Raw genomic sequence first — 25,700 nt, forward strand, 5'->3', positions numbered from 1 at the left:
GTGTTTTTGGTAAAGTTGCCAAGATGTGCTGACAGACTGGAAGTGGGTTGTTAGAGAGGAGTTAGTTAAAGAATCAGAAGGAATGGATTTGCCATGATTAAATTAGAGGACTTGGGAGAATTGAGGTGGGAAAGGGGAAAAGATATGCTTCGTACTTAGTACAACTGGGAAGAGACAGTTTTAAGAGGTAGGGAGGAAGGCAGTAGGGAAGAGAGTTCTGTAAAGAATAGATCCAGCTCCAAATGGATAGGGTGTCACTGTAAATAACCAATGAGTTTCAGGTATATCTGCTTCATGAGAACATATAGGGAACCATGGGAGCTGATTTATAAGGATTCCTCTAACTCAAGATTCTAATCATATTCATATACATACCCGTTTTATCTTTCCTTCATCAATATCACAGAAGAAAGCAAAGGGAATTCTCTGGCAGGCCAGTGGTTAGGACTTGGCCTTCTCACTGCTGAGAGCCCAGTTTCAATCCCTAGTCAGGGAACTTAGATCCCACAAGCTGAGTGGCATGACCAAAAAGGAAAAAAAAAAAAAAGGTAAATCTAATATTTGGTATCAAGTATCTTACTATTATTTAAAAAAATCAATTTAAAATTTCAAGAATTAAATTCACACCTGACAATCTACCTCCCAACTAGAAAGTTCCAGAACAGGGATCTTATGCTTTATTCCAATGCTGAGGATATAGTAGGCACTCTATAGGTGAATAGACAAAATAAACAAATGAAAATTTACAATTTCAAGACTTTTGATAGATTGCCGAAATGTCCCCTAAATATGCAGTACTAATTCATATTTCATTCACCAAGAGTATGATAGGGCTTATTTTCTCCCGTGTTGTTAATACTGGTAATTGTTTTTAACTACTGATAATATGAGGTGATAATCAGCATTTCATAGATTTTACTTGTACTTTTTATAACTAGTGATGTCCAGTACTTTTCATGCTCCATTAGCCATCAATATTTTTATTCTTGTGAACTGCATTTTAATGTATTTTGCCCATTTTTCAATGGTCTTTTCCTATCAACTGAAATGAGCTCTTCAATTATTGGACATCAAAACTGTCATATTGCATTTTTATCTTATGCCGTGAAAAATTAAAAACAAATTACTTGTTGCTTTAAGTCAAATCATTTTGCAAACCACACTTAATTTCATAAACTCAATATATGATAAATTACTGATTATGGGTAAGGCAATGTACTAAGTATTACATAGTGGGTACCAAATAAAAGGCCCCCAAACATCCCATTTTTAGGGATATTACAATGATGAAAGGGTGTTCAGCATGCTTATAAGGTTGTAAGTGCAGTAACTGCTGTAAGCGTGGTAGTTCACTGTTCTTATGAGACTATCTCCTCCTTCTGAGATTCAGGTAATTTTTAAGAAAGATAAAAAATGAATTAGGCAGAGAGGTGAGATTTGAAGGGGCTGAAGTGGAGGAAACAGAAAACACACACAATGCATGTTCAGGGAATAGTGAATAATCTAGTGCAGGCCGAACAATTTTGAAGGAAAAGAGTTATTTGTAAAACTAAATCTGCTGCACTGTTTTCTGAATACTTTCCTTTCATTATGTGGTCTGTAGCTGAATTCCCTTATGCCTTACTAAGGCATATTGCACTAAGTATATTTATAATCCTTGGAAAATGAAGCAGAAGCTGCACAAAAGGTGGTTTTCATTATTATACCCCTGAACACTGCACTTTCCCAGTGTGGGTTACTCACAGCTAAACTGGCTGTGTCATCTAAAGCAAGTGTAATCTAATGCTATGTGATCTAAGCTGGTCTGCACTTCTCTTTGAGTTTTCTAATCTTATCAGAATAGATAATATTAAAGGTCCCTTCAGGGTTAAAACTCTGCCACGCCCCCCCCCCAAATATCCAAAATAATGATTATTCCAGAAACTGTTCCATCTTATTTTGATTCCAGATAGACATTCTTAAGCTTACCTTATACCCTAAATATGGAGAACTCACTGTGAAGTCCTTGGCACAGGCAGCTTCAAAGATAAAGCGGAGTGTTACAGCACTGCGTTGTGTGTGCGCTCAGTTGTTCAGTGGTGTTCGAACCTGTGCGACTCCCACTGTAGCCCAGTAGGCTCTGTGGTCCATGGGATTCTCCAGGCAAGAATACTGGAGTGAGTTGTCACTCTCCTCTCCAGGGGATCTTCCTGAACCAGGGAACGAACCCGAGTCTCAGCATCTCCTGCACTGGCGGGATTCCTTACACTGCACACCTGGGAAGCCCCACAGTCTAACATTACATACACTGTAATCTCTGTACAGTAAGGTAAAGCATGACATTACTGACACTGATTTTCTCATAAATATGGAAAACTTAAGGTTCAGGTACCCCCCAACACCCCAAGCTCATGTCAATCAAGAGTTCAAACATCTGCAAAAATATTTTTGTGAATTGCATTCTAGGTTCTAATTAAGCAAATAACTTAGGGGATCTAGGCTTCCAAGTAAGTGTTGCAAATATAGTTTGAAAAACTTGTAAAGCCCTATTTTTAAAGGTTGTGAGGGAAGAAAACAAAGTATACATATTTAACTAACCTCAGATTTAATAAATTAATCAATTATTCAGATCAAAAAAGAATAAGTTGATGACACAATTCAAACTCAAGTAGTTTTGATGTTAAGTATTAAGTAAACAGTCTATCATTTTGAAACCTTAGCAGCAAACATAATATACACAGAGGTTAAACACATTCTTGCCATCTGTTAAATATAAATGCATGTAGGTAAATATATATACATCCTTCAGTAAACTGTAAGAGCACAAAACTAGACAACAGATCTTCACCATATTCAACTTACTTGATCTGAAAATAATATACTTTCCAACTTTCAACACATATACTGATTTCTTAATTCACCTTACAAAATAAATTTACACAATTCAACCTATATTATTTCAGGGCTAAATACTAGTTGCATTAATTTATTAAACAGGGACATCATTATAAGGGGGCTTAGAAATTTGTTCTCAAGTAGAAAATGAGAACTGAACATGATTTCCTTACCTTAAACTGAATTGTTCCTTGGCATTCCCTAATGATAATGTACGGCAGATCATTAACCATAAAGTACATTCTGGGACTCGAAGGACTTTGTCTTTGACAAAATCATATCATTCTCATTATCTTTGAAAATAAACACTTAGATTTCTTGCACACACCTTAGATCCTGTTTGAACATTCAATTTATTAGAATGTTTTATAAAAATGCTGCATCACATATATAATACAGAATGAAGAAAAAAGTTAAATCTTTTTAAAGCAATTATCAGTTTAATAGCATCAGTAAAAAAAAATAGTAGTTTTATTCATGGCATAAAATCTAGCTATTTTCCAATTTTTTTTGAGCATTTTCAAGTTGGAAAATACATTATAAAAAACTGAAAGATGCTTCCAAGCTTACTCAATGAGTGTTTTTGACACTTTGAAATAAAAGAGAGCGTAATACCACAGTTATAACCACTGGGACTCAAGAATCATTAAATGATAGGATTGAAAGAGTTCAATGACTCATTTGTCTAGAATTTGTAAAATTACTTCTGTTTCCCAATAAAACAAACCAAAACCATGACTCTTCTCTAAAGCAGTTTTCCAGTGTGTCAACATGTGTGCTCTCTTGGCTAGATGTTTGCTAGAAATTAGCAGGAATAGCTATTATCTTCTGGTAAAGATGTAGAACCAAGCCGCTTAACTCTTTCTGGCAGCTGGGTTGCCCTCTACTGACTGACTAAGGTAATAAAGCCAGCTGGTCGATGCAAATCTGTTTCACGAGGTAACAGTTGACAGAAACGTGAATGAGAAAAGGCCTATCACTGCCACAAACAAATTTGACTCCCTGAATACGCCCCCAAAGAATCTTTTAGTAAATTGACTTTTTGTGGGGGGGGATCAGTAGAGTGCTAATTATTCAAGTAAACTATTTCAGTTATTTTGAGAAGTAGTACAAAAGCAGCTTTATATCATCTTAGTCTCCTTTTCAATACCTTGAAGATACCTCTGAAGGAATAACTGTAGTAATGGGTATATACTAATGTCAATCTTTTATGATGATTTTTGTATTAATACAAATCACATTTTTATAAGTCCATCTACTCTGTGGATATTTTAAATAAACGTGGGTCATAGTAGATACATGCTGAACAGATTACAACCACAAGACGAAAACTTTTCAGAGCAGTTTCCTTTGTGAAGATTCCTTTTAAGTTAGCAAGATCTTTTCCTCTGTAGTTCATCCCCATGCTTGAGATTTGCAGTAATGCAGGACCAGTTTACCATCACTGCCAAAACACTACAAAAAGAAAAAAATGCAGTGAAAATTAAACTCAATTTTTGTTATCTTTAGATGAAACTAAGAAAGAATTGTTATGTGTATCATAAATATCCTTGTACATGTATCTATAAAGGCTATTTCCTTCAACAGATACAAGCTGTTACTGGAAAAATACTAGTCATCATAAACGTTAAAGATGCTAAATTAAATCATTCTTACATAGTCTCCTTTTCAATTTCTTGGAGGGTGATCTGGATTACTGATTATATAAACAATGTGGAGGATACTCCCTGTAGGCAAACAAGGAGATCTCACTTTCTGGTCATATTTCAGTCATCTTCTATTTGTATTATTCATTCCTTAATTTTTCAATCACTGTGTCATTTATTGAGACACAACAAAGTAATCTTTTTTGATAGACAATTATGAACTTGTTGTTGTTTAGTCACTAAGTCATGTCAGACTCTTGCGACCCCCTGGACTGTAGCCCACCAGGCTCCTCTGTCCATGGGATTTTCCAGGCAATTTCCTTCTCTTAAATGATGTGAGTTAATGGCCACATTATACACAGATGAGCATATTCCATGACGAAAATAAAGCAGGAATGTTTTACCTCATAGAGGGTCCCAACTTCCTGGTCTGGGGAGGGGGCAAAGGACTGATTCACGTAAATAAACTGCAAGAAAGAAGAACATTTATGGTGATTCATTTTTAAAGGTATTCAGATTAATCTGCATTTTTCTGATTCCCAGTGAGCTACCTCAAATTCTTTGTCTTCAGAAGTGAACAAAGTGTCCCTAAACTCCTTCTAATTCTCATAAATTAGTAATTAATAAGATCTTTTGGAACAGTATTTTTTTCCCTTGGAGGAGTAACAGAATTTTTGTTTCCAGCTTTTTATAACTAAGAAACGTTTGTTTTCACCAATAGCTTTTAAAGACTTATTCAAGAAATTACATTCGTAAAAAATACCAATATTCTCATTTATTAATAATTAAAGAAAGTTTCTCTTAACAAAGTTTTACACACACAGCCCCAGATCAAAACATCTAATTGTGTGCTGTGTGCTCAGCTGTGTCCAACTCTTCGGGACCCCATGGACGGCAGCCTGCCAGGTTCCCCTGCCCATGCAACTTTGCAGGCAAGAATACTGGAGTGAGTTGCCATTTTCTACGCCAATGGATCTTCCGGACCCAGGGCTCAAACCTGCGTATTTTGTATCTCCTGCACTGGCAGGCGGATTCTTAACCATTGCATCACCTAAAGTCACTTGAGGCCAAATGACACAGAAAAAAAATATAACAAAATTGAAATCTAATATCCTTACAATCTTGTTGTTCCTTAAAGGACTCACTGTTAAATGTTTCAGTCTAGTCTGTTTCTACTAAAACATTTTAGTACTTAAAAAAATTCCTGAAGATACTGAAGCAAAAGATCATAGTGTCTAAGTGACTTTTCATAGTTTCCTTTTAATAAAACAAAACACTGAAGGTTAACACAATTTTCCTTTATCTATATTAAATTCTAAGACTAAAATTTCCTGGGTTTCACATATGAGCATATTCTATGAAGAAATATGAAAGAAATACGCTCACAGTATATGGCTTTAGAGAAAATTTGTGGTTTCAGTTTGTTTTATTGGGAAACAGAAATAATTTTACAAATTCTATACAAATGAGTCATCTAACTCTTTTCAATCCTATCATTTAATGACAGTTTGAGTTCCAGTGGTTGTAACTGTGGTACTAATCTTTTAGTCCTTAAATATATATATACACACACTGTCCTTAAATACACACACACACACACACATAGTTGGTTACTAGACACTATTTGGGATACCAGCTAGAACAAGAATAAATATCACGTACATTTCTCCTTCAGACAATATAGAGTGGTAACAGTACTTCTTAAGTAAGGAAGAGAGGGCTTCCTGGGTAGCTCAGCTGGTAAAGAATCTGCCTGCAATGAGACCCCAGCTTGATTCCTGGGTCAGAAATTCCCCTGGAGAAGGGATAGGCTATCCACTCCAGTATTCTTGGGCTTCCCTGGTGGCTCAAATGGTCAAGAATCCACGCGCAATGGGTTTGACCTCTGGGTTGGGAATATCCCCTGGAGGAGGGCATGGCAACCCACTCCAGAGTTCTTGCCTGGAGAATCCCCATGGACACAGGAACCTGGCGGGCTACAGTCCTGGCAGAGTCAGACTCGACTGAGTGACTAAGTACAAGTAAGAGGAGGGGTTCTACTGAGATCCAGGTTTGAATTCTGGCTCTAAATCCAAGTAACTTTTTTCAAATTGTGTGCTTGTTTGTAAATACAGAAACTAACAGGACCTATGCTTCTTGAAGCTGCTGGGAACAATACAATGAGATCGTACACATCAAGTATAAGCGCTTGGTAGATGTATTCAATAGACTAATAGTTATACTTATTTAACTATTTAAAATAATCAAATATCAATTCACTATTAAGACTGAATAAGGTTCTAACATAATTTCAGAAATCAGTGTGCATTTTAACATGAATTTCCTATGATAGAGACATAATAATTTGTGTTGGGTTCCTGACAGTTCAACTCTGAGTGAACACAGATTTTATTATATTTTGGTACACTTTAAATTAGGAAACAGACTCTGGATGAAATTTAGTTTATTTCAGTAGACAAACTCTGAGCGTCTATTATGTGCTAGGAAATGCATAAGGTGTGGAACAAAAATGAGGATTAACGTGATTCCCACCTTCCATAAGCAAACATACTCAGATAAGAATATATACTTGGGCAAGATGCATCTGAGAAGGTGTGTAGCACAAAGATGTGGCATTAGTTTAGCCTAGCCGTTTGGTTAGGAAAGACTTTCTGGAAGAAAAAAGTTGAGGACCAAATTTGGACTTAACTAGGTGAAGAGAGTAATAATTAGGACTCTGTAGGCAAAAGCAACAAATGATGTTGTGAGTGTCGAAGGGACAATACAGCAGATATAGTAGAGAACTGTAAGAAACCTATGTAACTCTGTAGCAGGAGTTAGCAACTGAAAATGACTTTAATATAAAAAGCAATTAAGGTAGTTTATATGGGGGATACATGGAGGTAAAAATTTCAAAATGCAATCTTTAACTAAATGCTAGAATGTGGGAGGATAAAATTTTAAAGACTAATGATTTGTTTTTAAGTCATGTCTCTTTAGTTGTTTTGGTTTGTTACAACCTCTCAATTAGATTATGCAGGAAGGGTTCATGGCAACAGCATACTCTTCAGTTCTTGCACACTGCTAATAGTTGCTACCTTAAAAGCCAGCTTTGCATTAATAGTATATAAAATCCATTATCTCAACACTTTCTTTCTATCTCTACTAGTCAAATCTGGAAGTAACCTAATATTCTAAGCTATGATCTTTTCCCCCTAGATGTGCAAAGGATTTTTCTTTTTATTTCATGTCCAGTAATCTTGCCAGAATGTGTTTTGGTGATGGTTGCACTGGGTTAGTATTCCCAGGATCTTGGTAAGTTTTTTCAATATGTAGTTTCAAACCTTTTTAGAAGAAATTTCTTTTGAATTATAGTTCTAAGTATTTGTCTTGTTCCTTTGCTTTTGGTTTTCTTCTTCAGGGACTCCTGGTATCTATATGTTTACTCTCCATTGTTCATACTCAGTATTTATTGTCTTCTCATTCTTTTCTTCATTGTGGTGCACAGAACTCCCTAGTTGTGGTGTGCAACCTCAGCACTTGCCATCACACAGGCTTAGCTGCTCCATGGCAAGTAGGACCCTAGGTCCCCAACCAGGGATCTAACCCATGTTCCCTGCATTGCAAGGCAGATTCTTAACTGCTGGACCACCTGGGAAGTCCCTCAAATTCTTTCAACATTTCATTCCACCTCTCCCCAAGACACATCCCAGAGCCTGAGCAACCAAACACTCCAGGCTGAAGTTCTTTTTTTAAGTTAAAAAAAATTTTTTTATACAATTCTTAAGGGTTACTTTCTATTTACAGTTATTACAAAACATAGGCTATGCGCCCCGTGTTGTACAATACATCTTCCATCCTATCTTGCATCCAACAGTCTCACATCCCACTTCTCCAGCCCTATATTGTACCCTACTCCCACCAATGGAAACCATTAGTTTGTTCTCTGTATCTGTTAAGTCTGCTTCTTGTTTGTTATATTCACTGGTTTTTTGTATTTTTTGGTTTCCATGAATAGGTGATATCATACAGTATTTTGTCTTTCTCTGACTTATTTCACTTAGCGTAATGCTTTTCAAGTCCATCCATGTTGCTGCAAATGGCAAATTTTCTTTCTTTCTAATGGCTCAGTAGCATTCCATTCAGTTATTTGTAAAGCTTCCTCAGACAATTTTGCCTTCTTTCTTTTTCTTTGGGATGATTTTGTTTGCTGCCTATATGCAGGTCAGGAAGCAACAGTTAGAACCGGACATGGAACAACAGACTGGTTCCAAATAGGAAAAGGAGTATGTCAAGGCTGTATATTGTCACCCTGCTTATTTAACTTATATGCAGAGTACATCATGAGAAATGCTGGGCTGGAAGAAGCACAAGCTGGAATCAAGATTGCCGGGAGAAATATCAATAACCTCAGGTATGCAGATGACGCCAACCCTTATGGCAGAAAGTGAAGAGTAACTAAAAAGCCTCTTGATGAAAGTGAAAGAGGAGAGTGAAAAAGTTGGCTTAAAGCTCAACATTCAGAAAACGAAGATCATGGCATCTGGTCCCATCACTTCATGGGAAATAGATGGGGAAACAGTGGACACAGTGTCAGATTTTATTTTTGGGGGACTCCAAAATCACTGCAGATGGTGATTGCGGCCATAAAATTAAAAGACGCTTACTCCTTGGAAGGAAGGTTATGACCAACCTAGATAGCATATTGAAAAGCAGAGACATTACTTGTGCCAACAAAGGTCCGTCTAGTCAAGGCTATGGTTTTTCCAGTGGTCATGTATGGATGTGAGAGTTGGACTGTGAAGAAAGCTAAGCACCGAAGAATTGACGCTTTTGAACTGTGGTGTTGGAGGAGACTCTTGAGAGTCCCTTGGACTGCAAGGAGATTCAACCAGTCCATCCTAAAGGAGATCAGTCCTGGGTGTTCATTGGAAGGACTGATGTTGAAGCTGAAACTCCAATACTTTGGCCACTTCATGCGAAGAGTTGACTCATTGGAAAATGACTCTGATGCTGGGAGGGATTAGGGGCAGGAGGAGAAAAGGACGACAGAGGATGAGATGGCTGGATGGCATCACCAACTCGACCGACTTGAGTTTGAGTGAACTTAGGAGTTGGTGATGGACAGGGACGCCTGGCACACTGCGATTCATGGGGTCGCAGAGTCGGACACAACTGAGCGACTAACTGAATACATTATGGACCTCTGTCCGTAATTCTTCAGGCACTAGAATCTAGATCTGTTTACTAGATCTAATCCCTTGAATCTATTCATCATTTCCACTGTCTATTCTCTGGGGATTTAAGTCATACCTGGCTGGCCTACTGGTTTTCCCTGCTTTCTTTAGGTTAAGCCTGAATTTTGCTAGGAGAAGCTGATGATCTGAGCTACAGTCACTTCAGGTCTTCTTTTTGCTGACTGTATACACCTTTTCCATCTTTGGCAAGGACTGATACTGAAGCTCCAATACTTTGGCCACCTGATGTGAACAGATGACTCTTCAGGCCCTGATGCTGATAAAGAGTGAAGGCATAAGGAGAAGAGGACAACAGAGGAGGAGATGGTTGGATGGCATCACTGATGCAATGGACATGAACTTGGGAAAGCTCAGGGAGATGGTGAGGGACAGAGAAGCCTGGCGTGTTGCAGTCCATGGGGTTGTGAAGAGTCGGACATAACTTGGCGACTGAACGAGTATTCCACTGTGCTGTGTGTGTGTGTGTGTGTACACATCTTCTATCCATTTATCTATTGATAAGTTGCTTGCATATATTGGCAGCACATCTGCTAATAAGACACAGATCCTGTAGTTGTTGGGAATTTCTATCAACTTGAATCTTAGTGTTCACGAGGATACTGTCATCTGAGTCTTTAGTATACTGACTACGGGGATTTGGTTTTACTTTCTAGTTGACTGTTTTAGTGGGAATTCATGCCTTCTGACACCACTGCTATCTTCCCAGAATCCCCAGCACTACTTTTTCTTTTGACATTTATTTTGCTAAAATAATGTAGGGTCCAGATGGTGACTGCAGCCATGAAATTAAAAGACATTTGCTCCTTTGAAGAAAAGCTACGACAAACCTAGACAGCATATTAAAAAAGCAAGACATAACTTTGCCAACAAAGGTCCATATAGTCAAAGCTATAGTTTTTCCAGTAGTCATGAATGGATCTGAGAGTTGGACCATAAAGAAGGCTGAGAGCCAAAGGATTTGATGCTTTCAAACTGTGGTGTTGGAGAAGACCCTTGAGAGTCTCTTGGACAGCAAGGAGATCCAACCAGTCAATCCTAAAGGAAATCAACCCTGAATATTCACTGGAACAACTGATACTGAAGCTGAAGCTCCAATACTTTGGCCACTTGATGTGAACAGCCAACTTACTAAAAAAGATCCTGATGCTGGGAAAGACTGAGGGCAGCAAAAGGGTGCAACAGAGGGTGAGATCGTTGGATAGTATTACTGATTCAGTGGATATGAGTTTGAGCAAACTCTAAGAGATAGTGAGGGACAGGGAAGCCTGGCGTCCTGCAGTCCATGGGGTCACAAATAGTAAAAGACAACAGCAACTGAACGACAGCAGCAGCTCCATGAAGCTAGAAGACGTTAGTTCTAGGTTAATCTAGAAAAGTGATTAAAAGATGACTTTTATGCTTTCTATTGATTAACAGGGAAGAGATAGTCATATTCACTACAGAAGCTTAAAACTGGACCATATGAAATTGCTGGGATTTTTTTGGGTCAAAACGATTCATGAATGAAAACTTTACATGGTTCAACCAAATACATGTTGACATCAACCAAGTTCTTTCAGATTACTGAATACAGGCAATACAAAATGCAACCAAGTCCTTTCAGATTATTGAATATAGGCAATACAAACTGTCAAAATTCTAACATTAACATAGAACAAAGCACTGTTTTGTCTTTTCTTCTATCTACAAATTATAAAAGTAATGCTTGAATTACTTGGTTCTCCTCTAGTTACCTCCAACTCTTCATGCTCTACCCTTAGTAATCTCTTAAGTGTATGTCCTCATCCCCCTAACTATTCCATTTAGACTTGGCCTCTAGGCAAGGTCCTCTGTTCCTCAGGTTTTAGCTACCATATGCAAGTAGATGACACTATATTCTTCTTACCCATCTTTGAAATTTAATCAAATTCTTTATGGCACTCTTTAGAAAACATGATTTTCTCATTCCAAGTGATCACAAGTGGAGACGTTCACCTGTAAAACTCAAAAATCTCCAACACTTTCCCCTTGCAACTTCCTTTGGAGGAATCCCTGGCTTTATGCTATCCTTATCTCAAGTAACTTGTATTGATTAACCTATCTTGCACTTAACTTTTGTACTCATGACATGACACTTTCGTGAAAAGCAATTATCACCAAAATCTTAGATCAGAGTAGTTTCTTCTTCTTCATCGACAAAAAGAGATAAATTCCAACAAACCTCACTTAATAATCACTTCATTCATTTTACCAGTTCTCATTCCTGTGTTCACAGCAACTATATCCCTTCCCAATCCATATACATAATTGTATTCAAAAAACAGTTAATGATTCTTCAACTATCCACTTATACATTATGTGTTAACACGGACCAAGAGTGTGATCTGAAGATAAAGGTAATTTATATATTAATATATGTGACAAAAAATCAAATCCATGCAGACGTTTAAGTTTCTGTGGTCAAATACCAAATTCAAAACCAGTGGCATTTAAAATTGTAATCCTAACAATCTGGCATGAAATGCTTAACATGTACCACAGTATGAAATGAATACAGCTGACCCTTAGAAACAAGGGGGTGGGATGCCAACCCTCTGAGCAGTCAAAAACCTAGGTATACAAGGCAGATTCAACCAACTGTTGGTCTACGTCAAGTACACTACGTATTTGAAAAAAATCCACGTATACATGGATTTCTGCAGTTCAAACTCATGTTGTTCAACGGCTGCGTATAAGCAGATTTCTGCAGTTCAAACTCATGAAGAAGAACTGAGCATCTCTTAGTTCTTCCACAGCACATGGCACAGGTGCACTGCTTACCTTGAGAAGAACGGGAAGAATGCAATATTGACACCAGAACAAAGAGAACTCCAGAACTCTCTGTACCGATATTCTAGGATAGATCTTTCTGCATGGGCATTCAGTGACTTTTTGAGGAAAACCAATACAGTAGGCTAAAAAAATTAATTTCATTTCAGGGTTCACCAGAGAATCCTTCAATAAAGCACAGAAATTCCACTAACAAAAGAAATAAAAGGATATTACTGAAGTAACATATGTGGCTCCATATGTATTTCTATACAAGTTATTTATTGTCGCCTAGGAACTATAGTTCCCCCTCTGAATCCATGGGCTCTGAATGCTCCCTCAGATTCACCCAATTGTGATGAAAAAACATTTGGAGAGAAAAATTCCATAAAGTTCCAAAATGCAAAACTTTAATTTGTTGGGTACTGGCAACTATTTACATAGTATAAGGTATCATAAGGGATCTAAAAGTGATTTAAACTATATGGGAGAACATGTACAGATTATATGCAAATATGCCATTTTATATAAGGAACCTGAGCATCTACAGAAGATGGTCCTAGAATCAATCCCCTCCCCCCGGATACTGAGAGAAGAATGCTCTGTGAGTTTCTGTAGGGAAATGACCACCATTGGTTTCATACCAACTGTTCTGAAGCCACAAGTTTAAGGAACTTTTTGATGAAGTCAATGAGTCCTTGGATGGTTCGGGTTCGCTCTACAGCCCATTTCTTTGTTTTCATTATAGGAGTGTCTCCTACAGCCTTTAGCAGAATGTCAACTGTAAAGGAAAAACAAACAAACAGTTGACCCTGGTCAAAACAGGAACTGAGGGCATCAATGTCCATACAGTTGAAAATCCACCTATAACTTATGCATACACAGATTCAACCTACAATGGATTATCTATTACTCTGGTAGGTATTTATTGAAAACAGTCCATGTATAAGTAGACTTGCTGCTCAGTTGCCAAGTCGTCTGACTCTTTGTTAGTCCATGGACCCACCAGACTCCTCTGTCCATGGGATTTTCCAGGCACGGATACTAGAGTGGGTTGCCATTTCCTCAACCAGAGATCTTTCCGACCCAGGGATTGAACCAGCATCTGCTGTATCAGCAGGCAGAGTCTTTACCACTGAGCCACATGTGAAGATATAAGTAGACCCGCTTAGTTCAAACTCATGCTATTCAATGGTGAACTATACTGACAAGTACGCTGACGCGCCTAAAGAGGATAGGATATAAAAGGCGTTAGAAAGCTGAAATCTTCATTCAATACACAGTTTATGTACTCATGATCCTGGAGGCATGCCTGAGATTAAAAATACAAGATATGAACAGATTCATTTAGAAGAATTTCACTTTCATGGAAACATTTATTTTTAATTAAAAAAAGATATATCTAAATTTCCAACAAAGATATTTAGAGGGGATTGGTTAAATAAAAGATATTATACTCTATGATAGAAGTTATATACTAAAGTTAACACACACTCTGAGCTCCCTGAGTTCAAAGTCTTGGCTCTGCCACTTGCCAGGTACGTATACATGTATCTAGGTAAGCCCTTTAATCTCTCCATACTACACTTTCTCCACTTATAAAATGAGGATAATAGCAGAAACCTGGTAAGATTGTTATAAAGATTAAATGATTATGTATAGAGTATTTACAGCAGTATCATATAACTCACTCATTAAACCATAAAATAATTAAGCTGCCATTAAAGATAAGTATTATAAAGCATATTTCATAGTATTAAAAGTTATCAAAAAGTATTACATATAAAACAGCATGCTGCTGCTGCGTGTGTTCAGTTGTGTCCAACTCTGTGCGACCCCATAGACAGCAGCCAACCAGGGTTCCCCTCCCTGGGATTCTCTAGGCAAGAACACTGGAGTGGGTTGCCATTTCCTTCTCCAATGCATGAAAGTGAAAAGTGAAAGTGAAGTCACTCAGTCGTGTCCAACTCTAGTGACCCCATGAACTGCAGCCTACCAGGCTCCTCCGTCCATGGGATTTTCTAGGCAAAAGTACTGGAGTGGGGTGCCATTGCCTTCTCCAATAAAACAGCATAATTACATATAAAACTGAAAATGATTTCAATTTCATTAAAACCATCACAGGCACATATTCATGTAAGTGTAGAATATGCTCCAAAATAGTATTTCCTAGTAGGAGTATTATAGGTGATTATTACTTGATATTACTTGTGCTATTTGTAATTACCAAGTTTTCTACAATAAACATTTTAATGAAGGAAAACAATACAAATTATTAAAAAGAAAATATATCAACTAGGGCCAAAAAGGTTTCAGAGAAATCAAACGTTTCAGTAATTCAAAATACAAAGATGCAAATAGAAAGACTATGAATTTTTCTCCAGAAGTTACTTAACAAAAAAACTGGAAGTTTTTTTTAACAATAAGGCAGAAGAATGATTAGTTCTGACAAAATAGTGGAAATCACTGCTGCCAAACAGAAAAAAGAATGAAAAGAAATGAAGATAGTTTAAGAGACTTCTGGGACAACATTAAAGGTGTAATATTCACATTATACTCTAGAAGGGGAACAGGGAGAGAGAGAGAGCGCCTGAGAAAATATCTGAAGAGATATTAGCTGAAAATTTCCCTAAACTAGGGAAGCAAACAGTCACCAAAGTCTAGGAAGTGAAGAAAGCTCCATACAGGATTACTTCACAGAGAAATATACAACACCACATTGTAAACAAAATGACAAAAATTGAAGATAAACAAAATACTTGTATGTATAAAACATACAAGGGAACTTCCATAAGGCTACTAGCTGATTTTCTAATTCAGGTCAGAAGGGAGTGGCATGATATACTTAAAGTGATGACAGAGAAAAACTTACTACCAAGAACACACTACCCAGCAAGGCTCTCATTCAGATATGATGAGGAAATAGAAAACTTTAAAGATTAAAAAAAAAAAGCTGGAAGAACTCAGTACCACCAGCATTACAAAAAATGCTAAAGAAAATTTTGTAGCTGGAAAAGAAAAGGGCACAACTAGAAATAAGAAAATTATGACACAGACAAGCTCACTGGTAAAGGCGAACATGCAATAAAGGCAGGAAATCATTTGTACACAAAGCTAGCAGGGAAGTTTAAAGACAAAAATAGTAAAATCATCTGTATCCATAATAGGCAGTTTAAATAATACATAAAACAAATCAGATGTAAAATATAATATCAAAACAGTAACTATGAAAAGAGGAAAAGTATAACTGTAAAGTATCTAAAGTGCATTTAAAATGAAGAGATCAGCAACTTAAAACAAGTACCTATAAGTATAGGCTCCTACATAAACACCTCAAGGTAACTGCAAAACAGAAATCTATTAACAGACATTCATACAAAAAAGAAAGAGGAATCCAAACTTAACACAAAAGATACTCATCAAATCACAAGAGAATGAAAGAAGGCGAACAAAAAGTCCTACAAAGATGAACCCAAAATAATCAACAAAATGGCAATCAGTTCAGGTCAGTCTCTCAGTCGTGTCCGACTCTTTGCGACCCCATGAATCACAGCACACCAGGCCTCCCTGTCCATCACCAACTCCCAGAGTTCACGCAGACTCACGTCTATCAAGTCAGTGATGCCATCCAGCCATCTCATCCTCTGTCGTCCCCTTCTCCTCTTGCCCCCAAACCCTCCCAGCATCAGAGTCTTTTCCAATGAGTCAACTCTTCGCATGAGGTGACCAAAGCATTGGAGTTTCAGCTTCAGCATCAGTCCTTCCAATGAACACCCAGGACTGATCTCCTTTGGGATGGACTGGTTGGGTCTCCTTGCAGTCCCCTTGGAAGAAGAGGGAGTCTCTTCTTCCAAGACTCTCAAGAGTCTTCTCCAACATCACAGTTCAAAAGCATCAATTCTTCAGCTTTCTTCACAGTCCAACTCTCACATCCATATATGACCATTGGAAAAACCATAGCCTTGACTTTCCTTATTGCTTCAGTCGTGTCCGACTCTGTGCGACCCCATAGATGGCAGCCTACCAGGCTCCCCCATCCCTGGGATTCTCCAGGCAAGAACACTGGAGTGGGTTGCCATTTCCTTCTCCAATGCATGAAAGTGAAAAGTGAAAGTGAAGTCGCTCAGTCATCTCCGACTCTTCGTGACCCTATGGACTTCAGCCTACCAGGCTTCTCCACCGATGGGATTTTCCAGGCAAGAGTACTGGAGTAGGTTGCCACTGCCTTCTCCATAGCCTTGACTAGACGGACCTTTGTTGGCAAAGTAATGTCTCTGCTTTTTAATATGCTATCTAGGTTGGTCATAACTTTCCTTCCAAGGAGTAAGTGTTTTTTTAATTTCATGGCAATAGGAACATAGATATCAATAATTACTTTAAGAGAAAACAGACTAAATGCTTCAACCAAAAAAGACTGGCTAAATGGATACAAAAACAAAATCTGTATAGTTGCCAGGGAAACCCTTCAGATCTAAACATACATATAGACAGAAACTGTGGGGAATGGAAAAAGGTATTCCACACAAATGGAAATCAAATGAAAGCCACAGCTGCAACAGTTGTATCAGACAATATACACTTTAAATACAGACTGTTACAAGAGACAAAGAAAGACACTACATAATAATGAAAGGATCGCTCCAAGAAGATATAACATAACAATTGTAAATATACATGCACCCAACAGAGAAACACCTCAATGTATAAGGCAAATGTTAACAGATATAAAAGGAGTAAATGACAGTAACACAACAATAGTTGGCGACTTTTAACACCCCACTTACATTAAGGGACAGATTATCCAGACAGAAAAATCAATAAGGAAATATAGGTCTTAAATGACACATTAGACTAGACTGACTCAACTGATATTTATAGTGTTCCATCCAAAAGCAGCAGAATACACATTCTTCTCAAATGCACGGGGAACATTCTTTAGGATAGATTACATGCTGTGCCACAAAGCCAGCTTAAACTGATGAAAACTGAATTCATATCAAGCATCTTTTCTGACCACAACAATACAAGGCTAGAAATAAACTACTGGAAAAAAACTGCAAAAAACACAAACACATGGAAGCTAAACAATCGATGCATCACTGAGGAAATCAAAGAGGAAATAAAAAGTACCTAGAGACAAATGAAAACAAACGATGATCCAAAACCTATGAAACACAGCAAAAGTAGTTCTAAAAGGAAAGTTGACAGTGATACAGATTTACTTTGGGAACAAGAAAAATCTCAAACAACCTTACCTTACATCTAAAGCAACTGGAGAAAGAACAACAAACAAAATCCAAAGTTAGTAGGAGGAAAGAAAAAATAAAGATCAGAGCAGAAGTCAATAAAATAAAGACAAAGATCACATAAACTGAAAGCTGGTTCTTTGAAAAGATAAACGAACTTGATAAACCTTTAGTCAGACTCATCAAGAAAAAAAGGAAGAGGGCCCAAATCAATAAAATCAGAAATGAAAAAGAAGTTACAATAGACACCACAGAAATACAAAGGATCCTAAGAGACTACTCTGAGCAACTATATGCCAATAAAATGGCCAACTGAGAAGAAATGGATAAATTTTAAGAAAGGTACAATCTTCCAAGACTGAACCAGGAAGAAATAGAAAATATGAACAGATCAATTACCAGTACTAAAACTGAATGAGGAATTAAAAAACTGCCAATAAACTAAAGTCCAGGACCAGACGGCTTCACAGGTGAATTCTACCAAATATTTACAAGATTTAATGCTTATTCTTCTCAAACTATTCCCAAAAATCGCAGGGGAAAGAACACTTACTAACTCGTTCTATGAGGTCACCCTGTTGGAAAACCAGAAAAAGGTATCACAAAAAAAAGAAAATTACAGGCCAGTATCACTGATGAACACAGATGCAAAAATCCTCAACAAAATACTAGCAAACTGATTCCAACAATACATTAAAAGGACCATACACCATGATCAAGTGGGTTTTATCCCAGGGGTATGATGAGTTTTCAACATCTGCAAATCAATCAGTGATACTAAGCTAATAAAGCTCATCAATGAATTCCTTTAAGTTGCTGGATACAAAATTAGTGTACGGTAATCTGCCGCAGTTCCACAGACTAACAACAAAATACCAGAGAAATTAGGGAAACAATCTCACTTACCATCGCATGAAAAACAATCAAATAGCTAGGAATTAACCTAAATAAGGAGGCAAAAACCTTGTATTCCAAAAACTGTAAGACACTGATGAAAGAAACCGAAGACAACACAAAAGAACGATAACGATATACTGTGTTCTTGAATTGGATGAATCAGTGTAGTTAAAATGACTACACCACCCAAGACAATCTACAGATTCAATTTAATTCCTATCAAATTACCAATGGCATTTTTCACAGAACTAAAACAAGTATTTCAACAACCGTGAGAAAGAACAGAGCTGGAGGAATCACACTCCTTGCCTTTAGACTATACTACAATGCTACCGTCTGGAGAAGGCAATGGCAACCCACTCCAGTACTCTTGCCTGGAAAATCCCATGGACAGAGGGGCCTGGTAGGTTGCAGTCCATGGGGTCGCGAAGAGTTGGACACGACTGAGCGACTTCACTTTCACTTTTCACTTTCATGCACTGGAGAAAGAAATGGCAACCCACTCCAGTGTTCTTGCCTGGAGAATTCCAGGGACGGAGAGCCTGGTGGGCTGCCGTCTATGGGGTCGCACAGAGTCGGATACGACTGAAGTGACTTAGCAGCAGCACAATGCTACAATCACCAAAACAAGACAGTACTGACACAAAAACAGACACACAGGTCAATTAAACAGGAGAGAAAGCCCAGAAATGAAACCACACACTTCTGGTCAAGTAATCCACTACAAAGGAGACAAGAATAGACAATGAAGAAAAGAGTTTCTTCAGTAAGTGCTGCTGGGAAAACTAGACAGCTACATGTAAAAGAATGAAATCAGAACATCCACTACCACCACATACACAAATAAACTCAAAATATATTAAAGACCTAAAATATAAGACTGGATACTATAAAATTCCTAGGGGAAAACACAGGCAGAACACTCTGACATAAAATGCAACATTTTTCTGAATCTGTCTCTTTTAGTACTGGAAATAACAACAAATGTAACCAAACAGGACCTAATTAATAGTTAAAAGCTTTGGCACAGTGAAAGAGACCATTAAGGAAACAAAAAGACAGCCCATGGACTGGGAGAAAATATCTACAAATGATGTAACAGACAAGGGATTCATTTCCAAAATATACAAAGAGTTCTTACAACTTAGTATCAAAAAAAACCAAACAGCCCAATTAGAAGATAGGCAGAAGCCCTAAACAGATATTTCTCCAAAGAAGACACAGATGGTCAAAAGGCATTTGAAAAGATGCTCAATACTGCTAATTATTAGAGAAATACAAATCAAAGCTACCATGAAGTCACATCAATCAGAATAGGCATCATTAAGAAGTCTACAAGTAATAAATGCTGGAGAGGGTGTGGAGAAAAAGGAGCCCTCTTACATTGTTGGTGGGAATGTAATTAACAGACATTATGGAGACCAGTATGGAGGTTCCTTAAAAAACTAAAAATAGAGTTACCATAAAACCCTGCAATCCCACTCCTGGGCATGTATCTGGAGAAAACAGTAACACACCCACATGTTCACAGCAGCACTATTCAAATAGCCAAGATATGGAAGAAGCCTAAGTATTCATCAACAGACAAATGGGAAAAAAGACGTGGAGTATCACTCAGCGAAAAACAGAACAGAATAATGCCACCTGCAGCAACATGGATGGATCTAGAGATCATATTAAGTCAGACAGAAAAAGATAATTATCATATGATACAACTTATATGTGGAATCTAAAAAAATGATACAAATGAACTTATTTACAAAATAGAAACAGAGTCACAAACATAAAAAACAAATTTATAGTTACCAAAGGGGAGAGGTGAAAAAGGAAATGGCTACCCACTCCAGTGTTCTTGCCTAGAGAATCCCAGGGACAGAGGAGCCTGGTGGCCTGCCGTCTATGGGGTCGCACAGAGTCGGACGTGACTGAAGCGACTTAGCAGCAGCAGCAAAGGGGAGAGGAATATATTAGGAGTTTGGGATTAATATATACTACTAGACATAAAACGGAGAAGGCAATGGCACCCCACTCCAGTACTGTTGCCTGGAAAATCCCATGGACGGAGGAGCCTGGTAGGCTGCAGTCCATGGGGTCCCTAAGAGTCAGACATGACTGAACAACTTCACTTTCACTTTCCACTTTCATGCATTGGAGAAGGAAATGGCAACCCGCTCCAATGTTCTTGCCTGGAGAATCCCATGGACGGAGAAGCCTGGTAGGTTACAGTCCATGGGGTCACACAGTTGGACACGACTGAAGCAACTTAGCAGTAGCAGATATAAAACAGGTAAATAGGACTATACTCAATTATCTTGTGATAATGTACAATGGAAAAGAATATGACAAAGAATCTATACATATATGTTTAGCTGAATAGGCGCTTCCCAGGTGGCACAGAAGTAAAGAATCCACATGGCAATGCAGGAGATAAGAGACTTGGGTTGGATCCGTGGGTCAGGAAGATCTCCTGGAGTAGGAAATAGCAACCCACTTCAGTATTCTCACCTGGAAAATCCCATGGACAGAGGAGCCTGGTGGCCTACAGTCTATAGGGTTACAGAGTTGGACATGATTGAGCAATACACACTCATGTAACTGACTCACTTTGCTGGACATTTGAAACTAACACAGCACTGTACATTAACTATGCACATGCTTGCTAGGTTGATTCAGTCATAGCTGACTCTCTGCAACCCTACACACTGTAGCCCTCCAGCCTCCTCTGTCCAGGGGATTCTCCAGGCAAGAGTACTGGAGTGGGTTGCCAAGCCCTCCTCCAGGGGATCTTCCTGACCCGACTCTCTTAAGCCTCCTGCACTGGCAGGCAGGTTCTTTACCCAGAGCACCACCTGAGAAGCCCAAATTAACTATACTTCAATTAAAATAAAATTAACTATTAAATCAAAAGAAAGACTGAAAGCAGAAGTGTTCTGCTGCCCCTAAAGTCAACTCCATTCTGTTACATCCTTCTTGTCCCATTCCTTGGTATTAAAAAATTGGGTCACTATGAGTTTACTGAGATCAATTTATTCAAGTTTATCCCTGGAATGAAGCCATCTAGAACCCATCATGCACTGTTTATCTTTCTACTAAAGCTTATCTTTCTTTTTCCACTTGGTAATTCTGATCTCAGTTATCCAAGGAAAAAAGATGAACTGGGAGATAACTAAGGGGATTTTGGTTAACTGATCTTCCACACCACCTGGTCCCTGTTCCCTAAATTCCCTGGGGCTATCAATCAGTCAACTGCAACTGCACATTCCAAGAATGTGAAGCAGAAAATAGTAAGCTGTATTACTGAAGAAGGCAAGGGCAAGAAGCTACAGAAGAAAAATATTTATAATTAAAGCTATACATTGTAAAAAAAAATTATAAAAGGTAATTTGCTTGTAGTTCTCAACCATAGCTACACATAAGACTCAACTGGAAGAACATTTACAAGAATACAGATGCCTACATCAATTAAATCAGAATCTTCTGGAAGTAGGGCCTTGGCACTGGTAGTTCAAAAGCTCCCTCAGATGATCCTAAAGGACTGCAAGAACTAACAACCTGGGTCTGCTTCAATAAGCTGTAGATTAAACCAAATGTGGAATATATGAAATATTTAAGCTTTTTTCTATCAAAAAAGATCCTCAAAAAAGGATGACAATTTCAGGGTAGAAATTCAATAGCTAAAAAGTAAGTGTGACATCAGAGAAGCTAACTCAAATATTCACAGGACCCAGAAAATGAAAATTTGATTTTTAAAGCATGGTTAAAAATCATAAATTGAGCAGACCCAAGAAAACAGACCATATCGAGGTTGTGAGCAGTTATTTTTTAGCCACAGTTCTCACAGCGATCTCCAGGGTCAAATACATAGTAAACTGTTGACTGAGACTGCTAGATATTAAGACAAACCCTTTCAAAGTCTGTTTTGGCTTAGAGTAAATTGGAAGGCAATAAAAGGGAACAACACTATTCTGGGAGGTGGGTCATAGAGGATCCTGCTGTGATGTATGTCGGAGAGTGTTTTGCCCATGCTCTCCTCTAGGAGTTCTATAGTTTCTGGTCTTATGTTTAGATCTTTAATCCATTTTGAGTTTATTTTTGTGTATGGTGTTAGAAAGTGTTCTAGCTTCATTCTTTTACAAGTGGTTGACCAGTTTGCCCAGCACTACTTGTTAAAGAGATTGTCTTTTCTCCATTGTATATTCTTGCCTCCTTTGTCAAAGATAAGGTGTCCATAGGTGCAGGGGTTTATCTCTGGGCTTTCTATTTTGTTCCATTGATCTATATTTCTGTCTTTGTCATCACAGCACTGTTTATAGTAGCCAGGACATGGAAGCAACCTAGATGTCCATCAGCAGATGAATGGATAAGAAAGCTGTGGTATATATACACAATGGAGTATTACTCAGCCATTAAAAAGAATACATTTGAATCAGTTCTAATGAGGTGGATGAAACTGGAGCCTATTATACAGAGTGAAGTAAGACAGAAAGAAAAACACCAATACAGTATACTAACACATATATATGGAATTTAGAAAGATGGTAACAATAACCCTGTATGCGAGACAGCAAAAGAGACACAGATGTATAGAACAGTCTTTTGGACTCTGTGGGAGAGGGAGGGGGATGATTTGGGAGAATCGCAATGAAACATGTATAATATCATGTAGGAAATGAATCGCCAGTCCAGATTCGATGCAGGATACAGGAAGCTTGGGGCTGGTGCACTGGGATGATCCAGAGGGATGGTATGGGAAGGGAGGTGGGAGGGGGGTTCAGGATTGGGAACACATGTACACCCGTGGGGGATTCATGTTGATGTATGGCAAAACCAATACAATACTGTAAAGTAATTAGCCTCTAATTAAAATAAATAAATTTAAATTTTAAAAAAGGGAACAACACTGCTGCTGCTGCGAAGTCGCTTCAGTAGTGTCCGACTCTGTGCGACCCCATAGACGGCAGCCCACCAGGCTCCCCCGTCCCTGGGATTCTCCAGGCAAGGACACTGGAGTGGGTTGCCATTTCCTTCTCCAATGCGTGAAAGTGAAAAGTGAAAGTGAAGTCGATCAGCCGGTCCGACTCTTTGCGACCCCATGGACTGCAGCCCACCAGGCTCCTCCATCCATGGGATTTTCCAGGCAAGAGTACCGGAGTGGTGTGCCAGTGCCTTCTCCACAACACTACTATATATAAAACAGATAACTAACAGGGACCTACTGTATAGCATAAGGCATGCTACTCAATACTCTGTAATCACCAACATGGGAAATGAATCTTAAAGAGTGGATATATGTATAACTGATTCACTTCACTGTACAGCTGAAACTAACATAATGACTCCAAAAAAATAAGAGGATCTGTAAAACTCAAGGGATTCATCTGAAGGATGATTTTAATGGTTATCTACAGAAATAATTACAGGGTTTTGTTCCCCTACTGTGCATCAGCTGGAATGACAGAGAAGACTTCCCTCAAATGTAGGGTCAGTCTGACTTAAAAGAGGGACAATGATGGGACAGACAATTACACTCCACAGCAGCAGAAAATGAAGCTGGATGAAAGGCCTAGAGATCAGTAAGCACTAAATGCCATACCTACACTTTAAGACTCGGGACAGAAAATGATTTCCTGCTTTTCTCATAGGCAACTCTACATAGAGTGCTCCACTTAGGAATTTCTGCATTTTACAAAGGAATTTCTGTATTTTACAATGGTGAACTAATTCTCAAGCAATAAAGGGTTGAGGACAGCGAGTTCAAGCAATGAAATGATTTGTAATGAATGTAATTCGTTACAAAGATTCCAAAACGGTGTTGCCTTTTTTTTTTTTAAGGCGATGCTAATGTTTTCGGTTTTCCCTTAGCAGTGTTCAAAACCCGTTTTTGGTCCAAGATGAGCTCACACCCATTTGGTATAAAAAAACCGGTGACCTAGTTGGAAGGTGTGGATTCTACTTCAGATCTGCTACAGACTATCCTTACCACCTAGATGGCTGGATGGCATCACCGACTCAACGGACATGAGTTTGAGCAGACTCCGGGAGATGGTGAAGGTCAGGGAAGCCTGGAGTACGGCAGTCCATGGGGTCGCACAGAGTCCGAAACGACTGAGCGACTGAACAACAACAATCCGTATCAGCTAAAGTCACTATTCAAATAATTAGATCTCGCATTAAGTACTCGGAGCTACCAAGATCCCACAGTACTCCCATCCTCACATAGCTCGCAGTCTGGCTATTTTAAAGGAAGATGAGAGTACACGCTTTTAAAACCCAGCACCACATCGCGACGGCGCCTCTAGGGATAGCTTTTCTTTCGAGGCATTCAACTCAAACGTCTCGAAAGCCGAAAAGTATACTTCCTTTCTCCTGACTGTCAAGAACCTCGTCTGGAACCGGCCCTACCCTATTTTTGCTTATTAGCCTCCATCCCTTTTCGAACACAACCTCAACCTCCCGCCTCTGCCCAGAGAGACAGTGCTCTGAAAATTACTTTTTTTCTTGGTGTCACCGACAGGTTCCTCTGTTCCCGGAGAAACTGCAGCAGAAGAAGGGGGCTCCGGAGTGGCTGTTTCTGGGGAGACCTCGGTAGGCACTTCAGCTTCGGGAGCAGTTGAGGGAGGGAGCTGCAGCGCAGTCTCCTGCTCCTCAGCCATCTTGCTTGGAGGGAAGGGAGGGCGGAAGCGCTGGCTCAGCGAGTGCAGTGGGCGGGCCTTGCTCCAAAGAGCATCTCTAGAGAGGCGCCGGGGTAGGGGCGGGGGAGAACCCAACCCTGACTCGGAATCGCAGGTTGGTCCTCTGCGTCGAATCTGTTGTGGTCCCTAGATCGCTGACAGAGCAACTACTATTTCACTCTAGCAAGCTTCCGGAAAAGGTCTCTGGGCGACGTCTCCGGCAGCCGCCGAGTGCGCACGCGCCCCTCAGCTCCGCGCCCCGGTCCTGGAGCTATTTCCGCTTCCCTCCGTGCCAACCCCACCCAAGCCCCGCCCCGTGCAAGCCCCGCCCCGAATCTCGGG

The 25,700-nt window shown here is 38.9% G+C and overlaps 1 protein-coding gene across 1 annotated transcript; it reads right to left on the reverse strand.

Annotated features, from left to right (window-relative positions):
* Positions 1-3,208: 3,208 nt before the first annotated feature.
* On the reverse strand, positions 3,209-25,579 carry ATG12 (autophagy related 12). The gene is made up of 4 exons (XM_005901941.3): positions 25,178-25,579; positions 13,189-13,325; positions 4,925-4,987; positions 3,209-4,329 (listed from the first exon to the last, which is right to left on the reverse strand). The coding sequence occupies exons 1-4, from the start codon at positions 25,338-25,340 to the stop codon at positions 4,270-4,272; spliced, it is 423 nt and encodes a 140-aa protein (XP_005902003.1). The 5' UTR covers positions 25,341-25,579; the 3' UTR covers positions 3,209-4,269.
* Between the last annotated feature and the right edge of the window lie 121 nt (positions 25,580-25,700).

Source organism: Bos mutus, chromosome 10, assembly GCF_027580195.1.
Source record: "Bos mutus isolate GX-2022 chromosome 10, NWIPB_WYAK_1.1, whole genome shotgun sequence".
NCBI classification, from domain to species: Eukaryota; Metazoa; Chordata; class Mammalia; order Artiodactyla; family Bovidae; genus Bos; species Bos mutus.